Source organism: Oncorhynchus mykiss, chromosome 28, assembly GCF_057628025.1.
Source record: "Oncorhynchus mykiss isolate SJ-2025 chromosome 28, ASM5762802v1, whole genome shotgun sequence".
Taxonomy (NCBI): domain Eukaryota; kingdom Metazoa; phylum Chordata; class Actinopteri; order Salmoniformes; family Salmonidae; genus Oncorhynchus; species Oncorhynchus mykiss.
In genome coordinates this window covers 22353699-22376789 of record NC_143049.1, presented here as the reverse complement: position 1 = coordinate 22376789, position 23091 = coordinate 22353699, and the positions used below count along the sequence as shown (strand labels likewise).

The window sequence follows — 23091 nt, the reverse complement described above, 5'->3', positions numbered from 1 at the left end:
GCAGAGTGGAGGTGACACCACAAACAAAAATGAGAGGGATTAAAAAATTGCTGCCAAATATGCCGATGCCAATAAAGTGGTATACAACTAATACTGGCCATTATCATTGTGTTGTTTATGGCTTAGTTTAGTCTTAATATAGCTGTCACAGGGGAGACGGGTCTGGTAGAGAGACTAACTAGCCCATAATGAATTATGCACCGACAGATTAACTGGGCGCCACATCAAGAGCCAGCACACTATTAAAATTTGAACATACATGCTGTACACATTTATTGCCACCATATTTCCAGGACTTTACTTTATTGGTGTGTCGGTTTAATCGAAAAGAGTTCTCAGCATCCATTTAGTGTCCAAGGGATAAGTTTAGTGTCCAAGGGATTTAGTGTCCAATATGGAATTAAATATTCACTAGACACCAGTCGTTTCTAAACAAGCATCTTGGTCCCATGTTGATATTCTCCAATGCTAAGGCCTGGTTTGCACTGCACATATAGGCCACTGTGTACGTTATGTAGGCTTGTCTTTAATGTTAGTGAGCAAACTGATAAACTAGTGTGTGGGCTTTCAAAAGGCGAATTAAGCAATAAGGCCTGAGGGGGTGTGGTATATGGCCAATATACCACAGCTAAGGGCTGTTCTTAAGCACGACACAACGCAGAGTGCCTGGATACAACCCTTAGCCGTGGTATAATGGCCATATACCACACCCCCTGAGGTGCCTTATTGCTATTGTGGACTGGTTACCAACTTAATTCGAGCAGTAAAAATACGTGTTTTGTCATACCCGTGGTTTACGGTATGATATCAGCCAATCAGCATTCACGGCTCGAACCACCCAGTTTATAATCTGTTTTTGACGTCATGCTGGTTAACAGTGTGGTGCAGTATCTGTCATAATTGAGTCTTAATGTAGAGATGAAAAGGCATCTAAAGCTTTCACCAACTAGCCTTGTCCTCTATGAGGTCAGTCTCTTTCTAATTAATATTTTAGTATTAGTACTGGACTATTGCACTTTGAAACAGCATTTTCCATTCAAATTGAAATAGAGGCTCTTCGTCAAGTCAGTTTACCACAGAACTTGGAACTACACAGGTCAGTCAAATAATTAATAATTTGGTGGGTGCTTAGATTTGTTCTGTTTTACACATGCACGACTATGTATTATACGTCAGCCATTATCAATGGCGACCCTGGAGCAATTAGGTTTAGTGCCTTGCTCTGAAGGACATATTGGCAGATTTTTCACCTTGTTGGCTGGGTAATTCGAACTAGCGACCTTTTGGTTACTGACCTAACAGGTACGCTACCTTAATTTGACCAGTTTCTCACAGCAGGAAAATAATCCTGCAGCAACAGGAAATGTGAATTATTGTTTGGATTTTAATGAATTAAAAATGTTGTTGATATGTTTTTAGTTGGGGCAAATGGAAATTAAACTTTAGAAGCATTTAACCTTGATTACACAACAAGTTTGCTTTCCTGCTGTGCAGGACATTTTCTGCAACAACAGGGTGATCAAATTAAGATCCTACGTCTATGCGCCATCTAAAAACCCCTCATTAAACACACTGTATTGTTTTTGTGTGCTTGTCTGTGAGAAAATCAATGAGTGAGACCCGGCCTGGTGAGATAGAGTTGGGTCTGACATTGACAGTGGCGTTCCATCCCACCGCCCTCCCTCCACATTGCACCTGGGTAATCTATCTGCTAGGCTAGAGCCAGGCAGTCATCTTTGATATCTGGTGCTTTCCCCATGATGTTTCCACCTGTGATTCTGCCAGGGGAGAGAACAGAGAGTCCAGTCAAGCCATTTTATTATAAATGTTTTTCAACATTCAACGTTGTTGGGTGGAGTAGGTTGCTTTTGGTTTATTCCTTGATGTTTATTTTCTTGGAAACATGTACATTGGGGCACAAAAGTATTTAGTCAGCCACCAATTGTGCAAGTTCTCCCACTTAAAAAGATGAGGCCTGTATTTTTCATCATAGGTACACTTCAACTATGACAGACAAAATGAAAAGAAAAAGATCCTGAAAATCACATTGTAGGATTTTTAATGAATTTATTTGCAAATTATGGTGGAAAATAAGTATTTGGTCAATAACAAAAGTTTATCTCAATACTTTGTTATATACCCTTTGTTGGCAATGACAGAGGTCAAACGTTTTCTGTAAGTCTAGACAAGGTTTTCACACACTGTTGCTGGTATTTTGGCCCATTCCTCCATGCAGATCTCCTCTAGAGCAGTGATGTTTTGGGGCTGTTGCTGGGCAACACAGACTTTCAACTCCCTCCAAAGATTTTCTATGGGGTTGAGATCTGGAGACTGGCTAGGCCACTCCAGGACCTTGAAATGCTTCTCACGAAGCCACTCCTTTGTTGCCCGGGCGGTGTGTTTGGGATCATTGTCATGCTGAAAGACCCAGCCACGTTTCATCTTCAATGCCCTTGCTGATGGTAGGCTTTGTTATTCTGGTCCCAGCTCTCTGCAGGTCATTCACTAGGTCCCCCCGTGTGGTTCTGGGATTTTTGCTCACCGTTCTTGTGATCATTTTGACCCCACGGGGTGAGATCTTGCGTGGAGCCCCAGATCGAGGGAGATTATCAGTGGTCTTGTATGTCTTCCATTTCCTAATAATTGCTCCCACAGTTGATTTCTTCAAACCAAGCTGCTTACCTATTGCAGATTCAGTCTTCCCAGCCTGGTGCAGGTCTACAATTTTGTTTCTGGTGTCCTTTGACAGCTCTTTGGTCTTGGCCATAGTGGAGCTTGGAGTGTGACTGTTTGAGGTTGTGGACAGGTGTCTTTTATACTGATAACAAGTTCAAACAGGTGCCATTAATACAGGTAACGAGTGGAGGACAGAGGAGCCTCTTAAAGAAGAAGTTACAGGTCTGTGAGAGTCAGAAATCTTGCTTGTTTGTAGGTGACCAAATACTTATTTTCCACCATAATTTGCAAGTAAATTCATAAAAAATCCTACAATGTGATTTTCAGGATGTGATTTTTTTCCTTCTCATTTTGTCTGTCATAGTTGAAGTGTACCTATGATGAAAATTACAGGCCTCTCTCATCTTTTTAAGTGGGAGAACTTGCACAATTGGTGGCTGACTAAATACTTTTTGCCCCACTGTACATGACATATACGGATACTGTGATTTGCTTCTCATTTCCTGTGTTGGGCCTAATTTACTTAAATTGACTTAGTGTGAACATAATGTAATGTTGTTCCCTGGCCCTCCCACAGGTGATAGAGTGAGGCAGCGTGCAGCATTTGTCCAGGCCAGCCCAGGCCCAGGGGTGTGACCAACCGAGCGGATGCCCTAGACTGTGCGGCAGGGGCGGCAGGCTCAACCATGACTCGGCTGATGTTAGGCCGGACCCTGGAGCGCATCTGCAAGGCTGTCCTGCTGCTCTGCCTGGTGCACTTTGTCATCATGATGATCCTCTACTTCGACGTCTACAGCCAGCGCTTTGACCAGATCTTCAGCCGCTTCAACAACGGCCGCAACGCCAGCCGCAACGGACACCACTACTACTACAACCTCAGCCGGCCCAACGCCACCTTCGCCAGCTACCTGGCCACTGCAGACCAGCTGCTGCCCAGCGCACGACCTGAGGGAAATCACACGCCACCAACTACCAAACCTATACCACCATGCCCGGAGATACCACCTGGTCTGGGTAGGTGATGATCCCCCTTTACACTAATGACTAATGAAGTAGTACATTTTTCACATTAGGGTGCCGACCCAAACCATACTCAAATCAATTCAAATTTGATTTGTTAAATGCTTAATGAACAACAGGTGTAGACTAACAGTGAAGTTCTTACAAACTTACAATGCAGAGAGAAAGAAAATGGAGAAATAATAGAAGTAATAATAAATACACAATGAGTAACAATAACTTGGATGTATACACGGGGTACCTGTATCAAATATAATACAATGGCATTTGTCACATGTGCCGAATACAACAGGTATGGACCTTACCGTGAAATGCTTACATGCGAATCCTTAACCAACATGCAGAGTTTAAATAAAGTAAGAAAAATTTGCTAAAGGAAAAATAGTAACACAATAAAATAACAATAACGAGGCTATATACATGAGGTACCGGTACAGAGTCAATGTGCAGGGGTACGGGTTAGTCGAGGTAATTGAGGTAATATGTGCATGTAGGTAGGGGTAAAGTGACTATGCATAGATAATAAACAGAGAGTAGCAGCAGCGTATGTGAAGAGTGTGAAGGAATGTGAATGTATGTTTATGTGTGTGTGTGGCGTCAAAATGCATGTGTGTGTGTGTGTGTTGAAGTGTCAGTGTAGTATGTGTGAGTGTGTAGTTATAGTCCAGTGAGTGTACATCGAGCCTATGCAAGAGAGTCAGTGAAAAAAATTGTATTAAATCAAAATAAAATAAGGGGGCCAATGCAAATAGTTCAGGTATCCATATGATGAACTGTTCAGCAGTGTTATGGGTTGGGGGTAGAATCTGTTCAGGAGCCTTTTGGTCCCAGACTTGGCACTCCGGTACCGCTTGCCGTGCAGTAGCAGAGAGAACAGTCTATGACTTGGGTGGCTGGAGTCTTTGACAATTGTTAGGGCCTTCCTGTGACACCGCCTGGTATAGAGGTCCTGGATGGGAGGAAGCTTGGCCCAAGTGATGTACTGGGCCTTACGCACTATCCTCTGTAGAGCCTTGCAGTCTGATTCCGAGAACTTATTAAACCAAACGGTGATGCAACCATGCTCTCGATGGTGCAGTTGTATAACTTTTTGAGGAATTGAGGTCCCGCGCCAAATCTTTTCAGCCTCCTGAAGGGGAATACGCGTTATCGTGCCCTTTTCACGACTGTGGAGCTCTCGACCCGCTCCACTACAGCCCTGTTGATGTGAATGGGGGCATGCTCGGCCCTCTTTTTCCTGTAGTCTGCGATCAGCTCCTTTGTCTTGCTCACGTTGAGGGAGAGGTTGTTGAGTCTCTGACCACCTCCCTATAGGCTGTCTCATTGTCGTCTGTGATCAGGCCTACTACCGCCATGTCACTGGCAAACTTAAGGATGGTGTTGGAGTCGTGCGTGAACAGGGAGTACACGATGGGACTAAGCACGCACCCCTGAATGGCCCCCGTGTTGAGGGATCCAGCTGCATAGGGAGGTGTTCAGTCCCATGGTCCTTAGCTTAGTGATGGGCTTGGAGGGCACTATGGTGTTAAACGCTGAGCTGTAGTCAATGAACAGCATTCTCACTAGGGCTGCCCCCGACAAAAAAAAATAAGTTGTCTGTCCTTTGACCAATCTATTGGTCAACATTTTGTGTATTACTCAAATCTACTATATGCACTGAGCTTGTCTGATGCTTTAAGCGCACTGTTTGATGAAATAATTAAGACACTCAAATGACTAGAGGGAGCCCGAAGAACTGCTCTTAGGCCTACAGCTTGATTGTGGTTATACAACATTTACATTTTAGTCCAGAGCGATTTACAGTAGTGATTGCATACATTTTTCATACGTTTTCAAACTGGTCCCCAGTGGGACTCAAACCCACAACTCTGGCTTTGCCAGCGCCATGCTCTACGAATTGAGCCACACGGGACCCAAGGCTGCTGTACTAAGCCTACTAATGATAATTACATGACTTATTATTATGATCAGGAAACTTATTATAATGATGATCATAATAATAATATTAATAATAACAATAAGAAGAAGATCAAGAAAAAGGGAGGGTTGTTGTTACTAAGGGAAGGGAAAGGGGGATACCTAGTCAACTGAATGCATTCAACTGAAATGTGTCTTCCGCATTTAACCCAAGCCCTCTGAATCAGAGAGGTGCGTGGGCCTGCTATAATCTACATCCACGTCTTTGGCGCCCGGGGAACAGTGTTGTTATTATTATTATAAATATTCTTTTTCAGACAATTTGAAACAGTGTAAACAACACAAAATAAATTAGAAATAATACCAGAGAGGCTGTTCTAATGGAAAAAAAAGAGTGGAAAGCCTTTATTACAGCATAGAAAAGATTAAAAACAGTTGAATTTGTGAAATTGTTTATTCGACATGTTGTGTTTGCGTGAGGCTTGGTGCTCATGGAACCAGTAGGCTATTAAACAAACACTCAGAGGCAACAAAAGCAAGATCTGTCGTATTTCTGTAGATACAGTATACATGTACTGTACATGGATGATTTATAAAGACAGGCCCATTTCACACTTAGGCTCTTGATTATAGACCTAATTAAGTTGGAATTTCTTCTCTCCTCACTTTTCTTTGTCAATTAAGGCAAGGGCTGCTGCCTCCTCCTCCATTATTCAGAACACCAATATGCTGGATAACTTTGCTAATATGCACATAGCAACATGGTCTAGGAAAAGGTGCCAAGTCAACAGCGCACTGTGTTTCAGAACCCCGGACAGCAACCACTATCCAACGCAGGAGAAAATGCATTTGTTATAAAGTAATATTATTTTTATTAGTGTTGCACCATTGTTCTTACGTAATATAACCATATATAATTTCAGTAGCACAGACTGATGGACTGTGCCATCCCCACATCCTCCATAATGGATTAGTCCACTCAGACAGGCGCGAATCAGACAGGTGTCTTGTACACCATTCATTTTTTATTTATTTTTGCTACTGATCGGCTACTGATCGACTAAAGAAATATTGGTCAACCAGCAAACTATCGACCAAACAATTGACCAGTCGACTAAATGGGGTCAGCCCTAATTCTCACGTAGGTGTTCCTTTTGTCCAGTTGGGAAAGGGCAGTGTGGAGTGCAATAGTGATTGTGTCATCTGTGTATCTTTTGGGGCAGTATGCAAATTGGAGTGGATCCAGGGTTTCTGGGATGACATTGTTGATGTGAGCCATGACCAGCCTTTTAAAGAATTTCATGGCTACAGATGTGAGTGCTACAGGGCAATAGTCATGTTTAATTTTGTATTTATGTGTTTAATTTCTTTGTACTTTTACCCCATTTTCTCTCCAATTGGTAGTTACAGTCTTGTCCCATCCCTGCAACTCCCCTACAGACTCGGAGGCGAAGGTCGAGAGCCATGCGTCCTCCGAAACATGACCCTCCCAAGATGCACTGCTTCTTGACACACTGCTTGCTTAACCCGGAAGCCAGCCGCACCAATGTGTCAGAGGAAACACCATCCAGCTGGTGACGGAGGTCAGCTTGCAGGCTCCCGGCCGCCACAAGGAGTCGCTAGAACCCGATGGGACAAGTAAATTCCGTCCGGCCGAACCCTCCCCTAACCCGGATTACTCTGGGCCAATTGTGCGCCTCCTCATGGGTCTCCCGGTCACGGCCGACTGTGACACAGCCTGGGATCAAACCTGCGTCTGTGATAGTCATACTTTTTTACATTGTCTTAGTGTGGCTTTAACCAGGCCAGCAAACTAATTACAGCTCATAATCATTATTCAATCTGAAAAAATGGATTTGGTAACAGTTAATTACTCTAATTAGTATAGTGTGTAGTAATCTGAAAATAGATGAATAGAAGACCTGCATGTCTTCGAGCAGCAGACTCTCTCTGGCAACCACTTTCCATTCTAAAACGTGGTGGATGGAATGTTTTCTCCAATTACTGTAAAAGCTAGTGTTTCTGTAGGATTTTCTGTCCCACCCGGGTGAAACATACAATGGGTTTCACATCAGCACTCTCCCCTGTAATAGTTCATCTAAAGAAACACCTGTAGTCCAAATTAAAGTATAACTGACAAACACAACAGTATTCTTTCAAATACAGGAAAACACAGTCAACTAAGATATAGTTGTGTGGCGTTTGAGTTATTCCAATGCTTTCTGGCTTCCAGCAGACTTAATTTAAAGCTATTGCAATACTAGTTACCTTAGGAATAATTCCTTCATATTCACTACAAATGTCATTGTGAGGCCTTTCCTGTTAATTATGCAATCATACAGTATATGCATGTGAGCACCAGGCCTTTGCCACGCAGCTCCTGCTAATGAGTTTTAAGTAGAGCTGGAGAGGGAGTTGTGGGCAACCAACTTTTTATCTCATGTGCATCCCTATTATTTATTTGGGTTGAGGTTTCCACTGAGTTTTCGGTTGTTGACTGAGATGTCTTTGGGAGCCACATCAGAACTTCTGAGGGGTTGCCATTCACTCCGCAGACAAGCACGCACACACCCCCTCCCACCCGACCTCAATGAGTGGTTGATGGACCTGCTCTAAAGCCTGTTACAAAGCATGGGCTTAACCGCAATCCATATGTATGTCAAATAAGAGAGCTCCAACGTTGACTTTCATTCGTTACCTCATGTTATGTCCATCTAGATAGATGCAAGCTTCGAGCTGTGTTGTGTTGTTCTTGTCGGTTTACCTCAGCTTCTCTCAGATAATCACTTTCCTAAAGAAATGTCTGCCTGAAGAAACTGCTGTAGTTAGGCTTAAGTAGCTTATCTACTGTTGTCTGGGTGGTTTGTTTTAATGACCCCACTATGACAGGCTCAAAGTGGAAAAAATGAACAAGATGATTGGCTTATCAAGTTGTGGCTGAACTGTTCTTGCTGAGCTCAGCATATTCGGAAAGTGTTCTCACACTTTGTGGATGCTTCCGTTGACCAAGTATCATGGATCTATAGTTTGGGCCTGAATACAGAAATGATTACTGTTTATGCAAATTATGGTAATTGAACCAACCATTTCAAATTAATAAATATGTTTATCTTTACAAGTCCAGTTGATAGCCTACATTTTTGGATGGAGAAAGAATGTGTTGTCGTCAACCAATTTCCCAAATAAGAATAAGGGTTCATTATAGCCAGATTAATTTGAATCAACTATTCATAGTGTACATCATGCATTGTATTACCAGGCCTCTAATTTGACTATTTCTATTGAATTAGATTTGATATAGTGTTGCGACTGCCTGCTCTTTCCCTAGCATGGAGTGAGAGGAGGCTGCATGGTGTTGTGTATCATGGCCTGCCCAGGTAGCTAGCTGCCTCCCTGCCCTGCCTCTCCTCTCAGTGGAGTAGGTGCCTGGGTGCAGAATACCTCTGTTTTAGTCACAGCCTGGTGCATATAGATAGATGGTGGTTGAGGGTAGAGGTAGGGATGGAGGCCCCAGGGAGAGGAGGCCTTGGCCAGGGGAGATATGGGAGACTCCAGCCTCCCAACCCAGCTGACAGGTGCTACTTGTTTTGGAATGGACGCCCACGCCCTCCCCCATCTCAGCCTTCTCTTTCTCCATCTCCCTCTCCCTGTCTCTCTCTCTCACCGACTCTCACACTCTTATTTCTCTCTCTCTCTCTCTCTCTGTCTCTCACGCTCTTATTTCTCTCTCTCTTGTGGGCGAGGAGGAATTAATGGCAGTAAGTCAGCTGTCAATACGGGTCTGCAATCTCCACAACCCCTAACGACCAAATTAAGAAATTGTAATGGCAAAACGTCTCTTCTCCATGAGGAAGGAAATATCTGTCATGGTGGCAGTATATTGGAATATTTGGACCACAGAGTTGTAGAGAGAGCAGTGTTTTATGATTGCTGGAATAGTACCCACTCAGTGCAGTGCTGGTGTTTAGCCCATGTTAGGGTTGGTGTCCAACCCATAGGTTGATTAATTTATATTTTTTTCCCGATAATGCCGTCAAAACCCCTTAACTCATATGTTGACATGGTTTGGAATAGATGGGAAAGAGTGAGTTGTCTACTTTAGGTTAAAAACTGAACTTGAACACACACCTACAGTATCCTCAATGAGCCTTTGTGCTGAGGTTATTGTCATAAGTTGGTCTGCTCCTCCTGTCTTCAGAAGCTCAGAACCACTGATCTGTGTAGAAAGAGGTCATACTTCCCTGCTGTACTAATACTAAGACCAGTCTTAGTGCCACTGGGCGCTGGACCAACCTTAATGTAGCATGCTGCTGGGTTGTCACTTCGCCCCAATAGAGGAGACAGCTCTAGTCCTTTTCCCTGGCTTTTCATTTGGATTTCTCCTCGTGGGATCACACTGCTGTGGAAGTGTTGCTTTCTAAAAGGAGGAGCACAGCTCAGAGAGAGAGAGAGGGTAAAGTTGATGCTATGGATGGCTGTTTGCTTAGCACATACAGTAATTACCAGGTCTGGGGATGACATATAGCCTATATCTACTGGGAAGTCAGTTGAACGAAGCTATTACACTGCTTTGAGAAAGGACACCATTGTACCGGAATGTCTACCTGCTTCCATCAAATCCAAATAAAATAATGGACTTTTTCTGTGCTTACACAGTGGTGGTTTTCAAATCTTTAAGGCTTTTACATCTGAATTTAGCTTCCAGGCCAAAAGTTGGCATACTGCATTACTTTGGGGTTCAGTGCATGGCACCATATCCAGCATATCCAGCTCATACAGTAGATTCACCACTAAAGCTCTCAGTATAGGTTATAGTGACCCCATTAGTGATGGTACCTCCCGTCACAGTAAAGTACAGTGTACGGTAAGTGACTGTCTGCTGTATGCACTGCTCCTTTGCGCTTCAGACAGGAAGAGGAGAACTCTTTACTTATTCATCCTCAAACTTCTCCTGCCTCTTTCATCCTCTTTCCCCCCACTGTTTTAATTTGAGTCTTTTCCCGTAATAATGGTGGTGTGACACTGGGGTTTTGCATGTATTTATGTGTTTCCCTGTCTGGGGCTGGGGTAGGGCAGGGTAGTTCTGAGGAAGAGGGCTTCTCTCAATAAGGAAGGAAGGTATAAATAGCTGCTGAGCATCATCACTAAAGCCCTCAGCCTCCCACCTGCTACCTTCCACCCCTTAACCCCCCCAGCCTCCCACCTTCTACCCCTCAACCCCCCCCCAGCCTTTCAACTTCTACCCCTTAACCCCCCAGCCTCCTGCATGCTACCTTCTGAATGCTCAGTGAATATTCAGTTCATGATGCAGTATATTTCATGAGCACCCTCATATAAGTTTAATACGGTAATGTTGGAAAGGGGGCTGCACGGTTTTGTTAAGAACAATAGTATGTTCTGGGTGGCTAGAAAGAACACTGTTTTTAGGAGTGTGGTCTCCGTTTAGTTTGCCCTCTCATCCTAGAACAGAGAATAGTTGAGGTATGGGGCTGTTATGAGTTCCACCAGAAGGCAATGTTTCATCTATTCATTTGTTCCATCTATTCACATTCCAAATGAGTAAATACTGTACCGGTTTGTAAGGGCTTCCTGGAGCAAACTTAGACCATCATCGATCTCAGCCCAGAAGGTGAATTCGGAAGCGGGTTATGACATATGTACTGTAAAAGAAAACTACTGAGCTCTGAAAAATGAACAGTTTATTGTCTCCACAAACTGCAATGTGTTCAATAATACTGTGACTGTCAATTACCCAGCGAGACATCCACAATGATCCACAATGACCCTGACACTAATGTGCTCTGGACACCATAACAGCATACCAGGTGCTTTAACTGCATATACATGAGATGGTTTCCTATCCTCATCCTATCACAGCCAAGGATTCAGTAAATATATGTATCCAGATATTTAATAGGGCGTCGGTATTAAGATTGTCGCATCAGGTCAGTGTCTCGTGGAAAATAGTGGATACAGAATCAATGAACACCAAAGCAAGGCTCCGGGTTTGTGTGTCTTAGGGGGATTGAAAATAGCTTCCACCCCCTCCGTTCCTCCTCCACTCCCAGGAAACCATTAAGATGTGCCTGGCCTAACTAGTTGAACCGCTTGCTCTCTAAACGATCCATGACAAAACAGAGGCATGACATTGTCATCTGCAAGGCTACAGAATTGTTTTAGTCTCTCTCGTCGTCGCTCTTTCACCAAGCCACAGCAACAGAAGGGAAAGCCAGACAATTGGATTGGTTACAACATTTTAACAAAGGTTACAAAGGTCTCCACATTGAGTATCTTTGCTGCTCTTACCATCCTGGGATAAAAGGAACGTTATGCATCTTCCTAAGTCTGAGGATGGTTTTAACCTTCCAGACATGGAATGGTATCAACTCGCTACCCAAGGCTTTTACTTGAGACATATAGTTCAATTCACTAAAGAGGAACAATGGGTACATGTTGATGAAGCACATGCTCATCCTCAGAATCTTTTTACGTGTCTATTTTCAAAGGATAAAGCTAAGAACATGAACAACTTCATAGTTAAGAACACAATGACAATAAGGAAGAAAATGAAATGTATTTTACAAGAACCAATATTACTCCCTAAAAACATAACCCTATGAAAATATCCTTAGATAGCTTTTCAGAATTCACCAAGAAATTGGTCCACATAAATGACTTGTTAATAGGAAATACATTTATTTCCATAGCAGAATTAAAAATCTATTTTGGACTGACAAATGTAGATATTTTCATATAAATGCAACTTAAAAGTTTCATATCAAGAAATGTCGATATTAAATCTCGTGTACATCAGAGAGATTTTAAGGGAATCATATTTGAGTCAGAAAAGGATATTCATACGATAGATAATATTTGAAAAACCTTGCGGATAGCCTATCCAACTGACAATCTCTTCAAAAAAAATCTAAACAGCTGGAACGAAGACTTAAAAAGAACATATACTTTTGTGGGGAAAAACTCATTCTGATTGACTGGACCTGGCTCCCCTGTGGGTGGGCCTATGCCCTCCAAGGCCCACCCATGGCTGCATCCCTGCTCAGTCATGTGAAATCCATAGATTCTGGCCAAATGAATTTTTTTCAATTGACTGATTTCCTTATATGAACTGTAACTCAGTAAAATCTTATATTTTTGTTCAGGATATATTGGCACAATGGAGGGAATGTTGAAATGTAACTAACAAAATTACATTTAACGAAAATATACGCTTAATCCAGTATAAACTAATGTATATAATTTATTACACACTCTACAGCACAACGGCAGAGTCATGTCTTAAGTGTAAAACTAACAATGATTCACTAATCAATGTCTTCTGGGAATGCTATAAAGTCCAAAAGTTAAGGTCGGAATAAGAAAGTTGGCTGTCAGAAATATTACACTGTAAATGTACTTTTAATCTGCCTGTCTGCATATTTGAAGACATGCATATGGTGGTGTAGTGAGATACCTGATGGGTTGGATGATACTTTTCTCGTCAATCATCTTGAAAAATCGTATACTTAATAACTGGAAATCAACCGATCCTCCATTGGTAACACAATGGAGAGATACAATTATTTATTATCTAAATGTTGACAGTGTGTGTGGGCGACTGAGAGAAACAAAATGGTGCAGCTTCAGGCCATGTGGCGGAGAGTGATGGGGACGCTGGATATGGGGGTGTGAGCAGGTGGGTCAGGGCAGGTGTGATGTTGTGGATGTTCATCTTGCTGCTTGCATAACTTCATATAGAATACCATATTGCATGTGTATTGTTCTCAAAAAGAGGAATTGTAGAGACATGGCTTGGCTTTATAATTGATCTATTTATTTATGATATACTGTCTCTAATGCATGTTGAGGTATGCAGAATGACAGTTTTAACCTGTACGTACATTGCACATGAAAAAGATCAGAGCATTTGAGACAGCCCTATTGGATTAACCCTGGACCTGTTAATACAATAAGCTTAGCTGGATGGTCATGAACTATAAATAATAGTATGAGTGATTTGGCTGGCACTGTACAGATGGTATGATGCATTATAGTTTGATGTTGCTGTGCTTTGACATTTTAGAAGTTCACATTATGTTAGCTTGCCATTATTGCGACCATGATCAATTTATTTTGTTAATTTATGACCAAGGATTCCTATGTGGATATTTTTGGTTTGAGAATATAGATATAGTTTCATATTGTATGTATCCTCGATCAAGTATAGCAATATCTACCCTCCCCTACCTCTCATGACTCATTTGCAGTATTGCTTCATCAGAGTGTTGTAAAATATACGTTTTTATATTTGGTTGAGAGCTATAATTCTAAGTCAGTCAAATTGGCTGTAGCATGTCACAGTTTGACAGAGTGGCAGCTTTGATCAATTATCATCAACTGTCTGATTAGTGTAGTTTCAACAAGCAGACAAACTGCCAAGGTAGCTGGAAAGAAGGTTGTGAAAGTCAAATAAGATGTAATATCACTGTATCCTCAATGTAAAATGTCCTCAATGTCAAAACAAGATAGCTTTAGGAGACAAGAGGAAAGACATACAGTAATAAGCCGTTTCTTTTCCCATCATGTGACAGCAGATATTCCCTTTCCAATTAAACAATCCCGTTGGACTTTGAAACTGTTAGTCAGGCATATAGCTAAAAATAGAAACCTCAATTAAGGTTTTTGTTTTTTAAAATATATTAGCATAAAATGAAATGAAGAATTGTTTGAGTGACAATCTGCCTCAGAATGAAGGGACACTGCAGACTGAAAAGGTCAGGTTTAAGGGCCATCCACACCAAGGATAACTATGACGATAACTATAATAACCAATGGACCGTTTATCTTTTTATCTTTCAATCAGCTGATCAATGCATCCTACTGCACACTGTAGGCCTATTAATCAGATGATAACAGAGACCATTCATCAGTGCTTCAGGGTGTTCACTGTCATCGTGACAACTGCAAATAATACTTCAATGTACATGTAATGAAAAATTACATGTAAAATGTACATGTAAAAATCATTTAAATGTAGCAATTTAAGTCATTTCCATTTTTCTAATGGTTGTCAATTAGTTTGGATCCTCTTTTTCATTGTGCTCATCTCTCTGCCTGTCTTGTGCAACACTTCATTTGACCTAGCCCTATTATACATTCAGCAATTAGCAAGAGCAAGCCTTCTTCTCTCCAGAAAACCCAAACCGGCTGCGCGCGAGCACCATCGTGCATACATTTATTTTGTCTCCCCACACCAAACGCGATCTCGACACGCAGGTTAAAATATCAAAACAAACTCTGAACCAATTACATTAATTTGGAGAACAGGTCGAAAAGCATTAAACATGTATGGCAATTTAGCTAGCTAGCTTGCACTTGCTAGCTAATTTGTCCTATTTAGCTAGCTTGCTGTTGCTAGCTAATTTGCCCTGGGATATAAACATTGAGTTGTTATTTTAGGTCCTCTACTCCGACAATTAATCCACACATAAAACGGTCAACCGAACCGTTTCTAGTCAATCTCCTCCTTCCAGGCTTTTTCATCGTTGAATTTATGGTGATTGACATCTAAACGTTCATAGTATTACCACGACAACCGGCAACAGTTCATCTTTCAATCACCCATGTGGGTATAACCAATGAGGAGATGGCACGTGGGTACCTGCTTCTATAAACCAATGAGGAGATGGGAGAGACAGGACTTGCAGCGCGATCTGCGTCAGAAATAGAAATGACTTCTATTTTAGCCCTTGGCAACGCAGACGCTCGTTGACGTGTGCAAGCAATGTGGGTGCAATAATTGAATAACATAGATTCCTAAATGTATTTTGCAGCGCTCGCGCATGCGATGCGAACGGTGTAGTCAGGGTATTAGTATAAAAAAGCCATAAATAAATAAATACATGTCCTATAGATTTTGTAGCCTATAGCTTTTCCTGAACTTTCACGCGAAGCGGAATAGCGCACAGGAACAACTGGAAGAGAGGCTAGAGATGTGTAGACGAAGTAAGAAGCTAAATATTAGCTCAATAGTATGTCATTCATTAGTTAAATAGTAGGGCTTTAAATAGGAATCGGTCAAAGTGCGCTCTTCCCGGCTGCGCTCTTCAGCCATGGACATGCAAAGCTCCACTATTGATTAGGCCTACCTTTTTAGACAATAACATTATTCTACCTAGGCTACAACAACACAGTGCAATGAGGAAAGTATTATTGTTATCAAGTGAGTACACAATTATTGTCTAGGGCTGTAAGCTGTAGTGATGTAGGCTCATTTGAATAACCGCTCAAACGTCCTGTATTGAATGCTTCGTGCCAAAATAACTCCATACAGCCTTATTATGCAACCATTTGGATGAGTTAATGGTCTATTCAACAGTTTACAAGGTCCAGAAAGGTATATTAGCATGCTAGTCATAGTGTGTATTTTGTCAGGATGTATCGACATTAACATATACTATCGGAAAAAATGGCCTTCTCATGCTGTGTTTGTGGATCTTCATTCTCCCGATTGGTCTTATAATTAACGTGGCCATCAATATGCTCACACATGCTCATTTATTCAGGCAAGTTTACCATGTGCTCTGCCTTCTCTCCTCTCCAAGTAGTCTCGCGCACCTAGAACCAAGAAGGCTTCAATAGAACACTTTTGTGATTGGTTGTCAATGTTTTATCGCCGGAGGGAAAAAAATAGCTCATAAAGTGATCTAAACGATAGCTCGTTATCGTTCTCCAGTCTTTTTGTAGTTATCATTGTAGTGTGAACACTCCTGTTCACTTCAATTAGAGCGATTTAGATTTTTCTGTCGTTATAGTTGTACTTTGTGTGGACGGCCTACATATCTCTTTATAGTTACTGGACTTACTAGTGTTGCTCTGCCATAGGTTCAGGACATGATCATAACATGACGAGAGTTCTGTATTTTAACAATGTATCTCACATCAGTGTCAGCATACAGTACATTAATGTTGGGCTTAGTATATAGTTAAGCAATAAGGCCCAAGGGGGTGTGGTATATGGCAATATACCATGGCCTTATACCACAAACCCCCGAGGTGCCTTATTGCTGGTAACAGGTACCAATGTAATTAGAGCAGTAAAAATAAATGTTTTGTCATACCCGTAGTATTGTGTCTGATATACCACGACTGTCAGCCAATTAGCATTCAGGGCTCGAACCATCCAGTTCATAAATCAAATCAAATTTTATTTGTCACATAGACATGGTTAGCAGATGTTAATGCGAGTGTAGCGAAATGCTTGTGCTTCTGGTTCCTACAGTGCAGTAATATCTAACAAGTCATCTAACAATTCCACAACAACGACCTAATAAATACAAATCTAAAGGGGTGAATAAGAATATGTACATATAAATATGTGGATGAGCGATGGCCGAGCAGCATAGGTAAGGTACAGTAGATGGTATAAAATACAGTATATACTGTACATATCATATGAGTAATGTAAGATATGTAAACATGATTAAAGTGGCATTATTTAAAGTGGCATTGTTTAAAGTGACTTGTGATCCATTTAAAGTGGCCAGTGATTGGGTCTCAATGTAGGCAGGAGCCTCTCTGAGTTAGTGATTGCTGTTTAGCAGTCTGATGGCCTTGAGATAGAAGCTGTTCAGTCTCTTGGTCCCAGCTTTGATGCACCTGTACTGACCTCACCTTCTGGATGCGTGGTGTGAACAGGCAGTGGCTCGGGTGGTTGATGTCCTTGATGATATTTTTTGCCTTCCTGTAACAACGGGTGCTATAGGTGTCATGGAGGGCAGGTAGTTTGCCCCCGGTGAAGCGTTGTGCAGACCCCACCACCCTCTGGAGAGCTTTGCAGTTGAGGGCGGAGCAGTTGCCGTACGAGGCGGTGATGCAGCCCAACAGGATGCTCTCAATTATGGATCTGTAAATGTTAGTCAGGGTTTTGGGTGAAAAGCCAAATTTCTTCAGACTCCTGAGGTTGAAGAGGCACTGTTGCGCTTTCTTAACCACACTGTCTGTGTGGGTGGACCATTTCAGTTTGTCTGTGATGTGTAGATGCATAATGTACCGCATTGTAGCTAGGTACTGCCACCACAGCCCCTTACTACATCAATAGTTAATAGTCATTATCCCTGGATACTGCAATTATTTTCCATTGGATTCAATTATTCATGTCATAAGGGTGTATAAGTGAAATGTTTACTGATAAGTGCCATTGGGCATCATGTCTAGCGGATTACCATATTGAAAGATTTAATATGGATTAGTTAAAAGGATTACTGGCGTTACAGTGGTCTCTGATGGATAGGGGTTGGAGAGTCTTTTGGCCCTGCAGTGTGTCACACACACACACACACACACACACACACACACACACACACACACACACACACACACAAAGCCCTGACCCCACAGACCTCGCCTCTCTTCTCTTCCATCCTACTCCGACAAATTAAATGTGCATCATGTGCGCCAGGGATGGTCTCCATTGGAGGATTCATGCTGCCTCTGGCCAGCAGGACGTAACAATAAAGACAGAATGTGTATCCCAAAAAGCACCCTATACCTTTTATAGTGCACTTCTTTTGACCTATTCCCTTCATAGTGCATATGGCTCTGGTCAACAGTAGTGCACTATAAAGCCAGGGAATAGGGTGCCATTTGGGACGCATTCAGAGAGGGGATATGAGAGTGGGCGAGGGGAGGGAGAAAGGAGGCAGTCCTAATGTGAGAAAAGGCAGAATGCCTGTATCAGTTTCAGGCCCTGTGGGGAAATAGAAGCGTTTAGAAAGTCATATGGAGCAACAGAGACACAGGGCCTGAGTGGACCGGCCGGGTGGAGCATATTAGAGGATTTACAGCTATATCATCTAGTATCTGCGTTATGTAATTAAGGCACTGTGGTGGACTACACAGACCAATGATGTGGATGTTAGTGTTCAATGTTTGTATCCAATGATATCCCCAAAGACAGTTGTCTTCGTGAAATAATTTTTCCTTTGCAGGGCTGATGAGCCATGATGTATTAGGTCAAAACAGTAATTAATATTCATCATGTTATGCTCTACACAGGGTGTTGTCTATCATGGGCATATCTTACTGACAGATCTACTCAGAGTTCTAGCAGAAATGTAAACAGTATTTTCCTTTGAAAGAAAATAAATGCCCTGATTGATTTATAAGGTTGTATACTTTGCAGTGGTGTAAAGTACTTACGTAAAAATACTTTAAAGTACTACTTAAGTAGTTTTCTGGAGTATCTGTACTTTACTTTACATTTTTGCCAACTTCTACTTTTACTTTACTAATTTTTACTCCATACATTTTCCCTGACACACAAAAGTACTCATTACATGTTGACAGGAAAGTGGTCCGATTCACACACTTGTCAAGAGATCATCCCTCGTCATCCCTACTGCCTCTGATCTGGTGGACTCACTAAACACTAATTATTTGTTTGTAAATTATATCTGAGTGTGCCCCTGGCTATCCGTCAATAAAAATGTAAAATAAAATTGTGCCGTCTGGTTTGCTTTTGATACTTAAGTACATTTTAGTAATTCCATTTACTTTTCATACTTAAATATCTTTAAAACCAAATACTTTTAGACTTTTACTCAAGTTGTATTTTACTGGGTGACTTTCACTTTTACTTGAGTCATTTTCTATTCAGGTATCTTTATTTTTACTCAAGTATGACAATTGAGTACTTTTTCCACCACTGATACTTTGTGTGTGTGTGTAGGGCTGAAAGGCGGTTCAGTAATATGCATTGGATAAAGTCAGAACTAATTAAAATACACTATTGCTGTACAGTGCCTCAGACAAACCTCCTTGAAAGTCTCATTTACAGTACTATCAGTGGCTGAATCACAGCTGAACCTTTCAATCTATATAGTGTCTAGTGTCTAGCAGAGACCCACTTGAGACTTGAACCTTTGACTCCTTCATTCAGGAGTCCAGAGTCCCAATTACAACTCCTCAGCTCCTCCAATTACATTCTGACGTGTCCATATAGAACTCTCTGTGGTGCAATACCAGGAGAACGAAGGAATCAATGTTCAACACAGTTGTTAGTATTTACCCATCAGTTACCAGTCATTGAGATGAGCTCCATAAATGACAGAAAATCTTTATTTACAGTGCCTTGCAAAAGTATTCGGCCCCCTTGAACTTTGCAACCTTTTGCCACATTTCAGGCTTCAAACATAAAGATATAAAACTGTATTTATTTGTGAAGAATCAACAACAAGTGGGACACAATCATGAAGTGGAACGACATTTATTGTATATTTCAAACTTTTTTAACAAATCAAAAACTGAAAAATTGGGCGTGCAAAATTATTCAGCCCCCTTAAGTTAATACTTTGTAGCGCCACCTTTTGCTGCGATTACAGCTGTAAGTCGCTTGGGGTATGTCTCTATCAGTTTTGCACATCGAGAGACTGACATTTTTTTCCCATTCCTCCTTGCAAAACAGCTCGAGCTCAGTGAGGTTGGATGGAGAGCATTTGTGAACAGCAGTTTTCAGTTCTTTCCACAGATTCTCGATTGGATTCAGGTCTGGACTTTGACTTGGCCATTCTAACACCTGGATATGTTTATTTTTGAACCATTCCATTGTAGATTTTGCTTTATGTTTTGGATCATTGTCTTGTTGGAAGACAAATCTCCGTCCCAGTCTCAGGTCTTTTGCAGACTCCATCAGGTTTTCTTCCAGAATGGTCCTGTATTTGGCTCCATCCATCTTCCCATCAATTTTTAACCAACTTCCCTGTCCCTGCTGAAGAAAAGCAGGCCCAAACCATGATGCTGCCACCACCATGTTTGACAGTGGGGATGGTGTGTTCAGGGTGATGAGCTGTGTTGCCAAACATAACGTTTTGCATTGTTGCCAAAAAGTTCAATTTTGGTTTCATCTGACCAGAGCACCTTCTTCCATATGTTTGGTGTGTCTCCCAGGTGGCTTGTGGCAAACTTTAAACAACACTTTTTATGGATATCTTTAAGAAATGGCTTTCTTCTTGCCACTCTTCCATAAAGGCCAGATTTGTGCAATATACGACTGATTGTTGTCCTATGGACAGAGTCTCCCACCTCAGCTGTAGATCTCTGCAGTTCATCCAGAGTGATCATGGGCCTCTTGGCTGCATCTCTGATCAGTCTTCTCCTTGTATGAGCTGAAAGTTTAGAGGGACGGCCAGGTCTTGGTAGATTTGCAGTGGTCTGATACTCCTTCCATTTCAATATTATCGCTTGCACAGTGCTCCTTGGGATGTTTAAAGCTTGGGAAATCTTTTTGTATCCAAATCCGGCTTTAAACTTCTTCACAACAGTATCTCGGACCTGCCTGGTGTGTTCCTTGTTCTTCATGATGCTCTCTGCGCTTTTAACGGACCTCTGAGACTATCACAGTGCAGGTGCATTTATACGGAGACTTGATTACACACAGGTGGATTGTATTTATCATCATTAGTCATTTAGGTCAACATTGGATCATTCAGAGATCCTCACTGAACTTCTGGAGAGAGTTTGCTGCACGGAAAGTAAAGGGGCTGAATAATTTTGCACGCCCAATTTTTCAGTTTTTGATTTGTTAAAAAAGTTTGAAATATCCAATAAATGTCGTTCCACTTCACGATTGTGTCCCACTTGTTGTTGATTCTTCACAAAAAAATACAGTTTTATATCTTTATGTTTGAAGCCTGAAATGTGGCAAAAGGTCGCTAAGTTCAAGGGGGCCGAATACTTTCGCAAGGCACTGTAAATGCTGAATAAACTGTGGTTGTTTGTTAAAGTTTTTCCAATTGGCCATGTAATAGTGAAGTTTTATTTTATACATTTTATTTTTTACTGTAGATATGATGACGTAACCGTTTGAGTCATTTTAGGCTCTTTACTGAAGCAAGTGGTCTTTTTCAACCCATGTCTAAATTTAGTTGTAATCCCTCATCTCGTCCTGTATCAAATCTGTCATTATTTATCCTCGTTGTGGAGCCATCTTGCCTTGACAGCAGTGTGCGTGTGAACCATTGGCCCTGAGTGAACAGACCAAAGGTGAAAAATGAAGCAGGCAGGCATATTGTACCAACCGCCCCAAAATGTTCAGTACATGCCAAAATGATGCCGTGCCCCTTCTGTGCCTTGTCTTGGCTAATCCAACGTAGACCAATGATGTTTGCAACGGATAATCCCTGACGGTTGCTTGACAGTTGTCTTTGACTTTTGGAATATTGTTTAATCTGGAAATTAGCCATTAATATGGTTGACAGAAGGTGTTTACATTTTAAATGCTGTTTATGTAATCATGAGCAACATTTGTGACAGACCCAGGCTTTGGAGGATTAATTTAATTGGAATTAATGCAGTTTAAAACATGTAACAACACTTGATTAGCTGCTCAAGGACAAACATAATCCTGGTTTCAACAACATTGCTCGATTAAAAACTTCAGATTGGATTCAATTTAGGTCCATTTGAAAGTGAGGAATTAAATACTTTTTTACCTTGAGTACGTTTTGTAACTGGGTACTTTTTCTTTCTGGTCAAGACTGAAATATTTTTGAAGGTTGAATCTGAAGAATATATTTTTGTTGATTATGTTAAAGTGGCTGAATGTCTGAGGGTGCTGTCAAGAGTTGTAGAGCTAGAGACAAATTAAACAAACAAAACCCATACAGATGCTATAGAGACATTTCCCCCATTTCAAGCTGCCCAATTTCATTTGCACCTTTCAAACAAAGCCAGCACAATTTAGACGATTGTTGTGCTTTGTTGTTTTCGCTAAGCGTAAGAAAGTAGCTTAGACAAAAGATTCCCTCTCTATATTGCCTTAGTCACAATCAAAGTAAACAGCAAACGTTGTTTTTGGTGGTTGTTGCTCCAAGCGCTCAGGCTGCAATATTGCCAGAGCTTGTTAATTTCAGCTCTAGCTGAACAGTTTACAGTAATTACAGTAGATTGAGAGAGTCTAGGGAAAGACATCCACCAGTTCAAAGGCCAGCTCATTTTGTACATAATCTGGATATTTTGGTAGACTGGGATGAAGGCTGTGAAGGTTGGCAATTAGAATAGCACATCAGAATGCGGACAGAATGGGGAATAACTGCAAGACGAAAAAGTCAAAAATTGTGCAGAAAAAAATCACTGTAGAAGCAAGACCTCTCGTGGTGTATCCAGAACCACAGATAGAGATATACTGTATGTCTCAGGGTGTATCCAAAGATCAGGGTGTATCCAAAGACCTACTTAGGTAGATCAATTGGTTTGACTCTAATGATTGCCAGAAAGCAGATGAGCTGTAAAAAGCCAGAAGCTTTGCATCATTGCAAGAGTAAGAACACTGGCAATACCAAATTGTATGTACATATGTACATTTATGTACATTTTTGTCGATCTGCCCTCAGTTAGCTCAGTCCCATGGTGTTTATACTTGCAGACTATTGTTTGTACAGATGAACGTGGTACCTTCAGGCATTTGGAAATTGCTCCCAAGGA

General features: G+C 41.5%; 1 protein-coding gene across 1 annotated transcript in view; it reads left to right on the top strand.

Annotated features, from left to right (window-relative positions):
* The window catches only part of b4galt2 (beta-1,4-galactosyltransferase 2), a 154016-nt gene that overhangs the window by 14583 nt on the left and 116342 nt on the right, over positions 1–23091 (top strand). Inside the window, exon 2 of the mRNA XM_021589482.3 lies at positions 3254–3690. Within this exon, the coding sequence (XP_021445157.3) occupies positions 3363–3690 (328 nt within the window). The 5' untranslated portion in view covers positions 3254–3362. The remainder of the gene's footprint in view (positions 1–3253; positions 3691–23091) is intronic.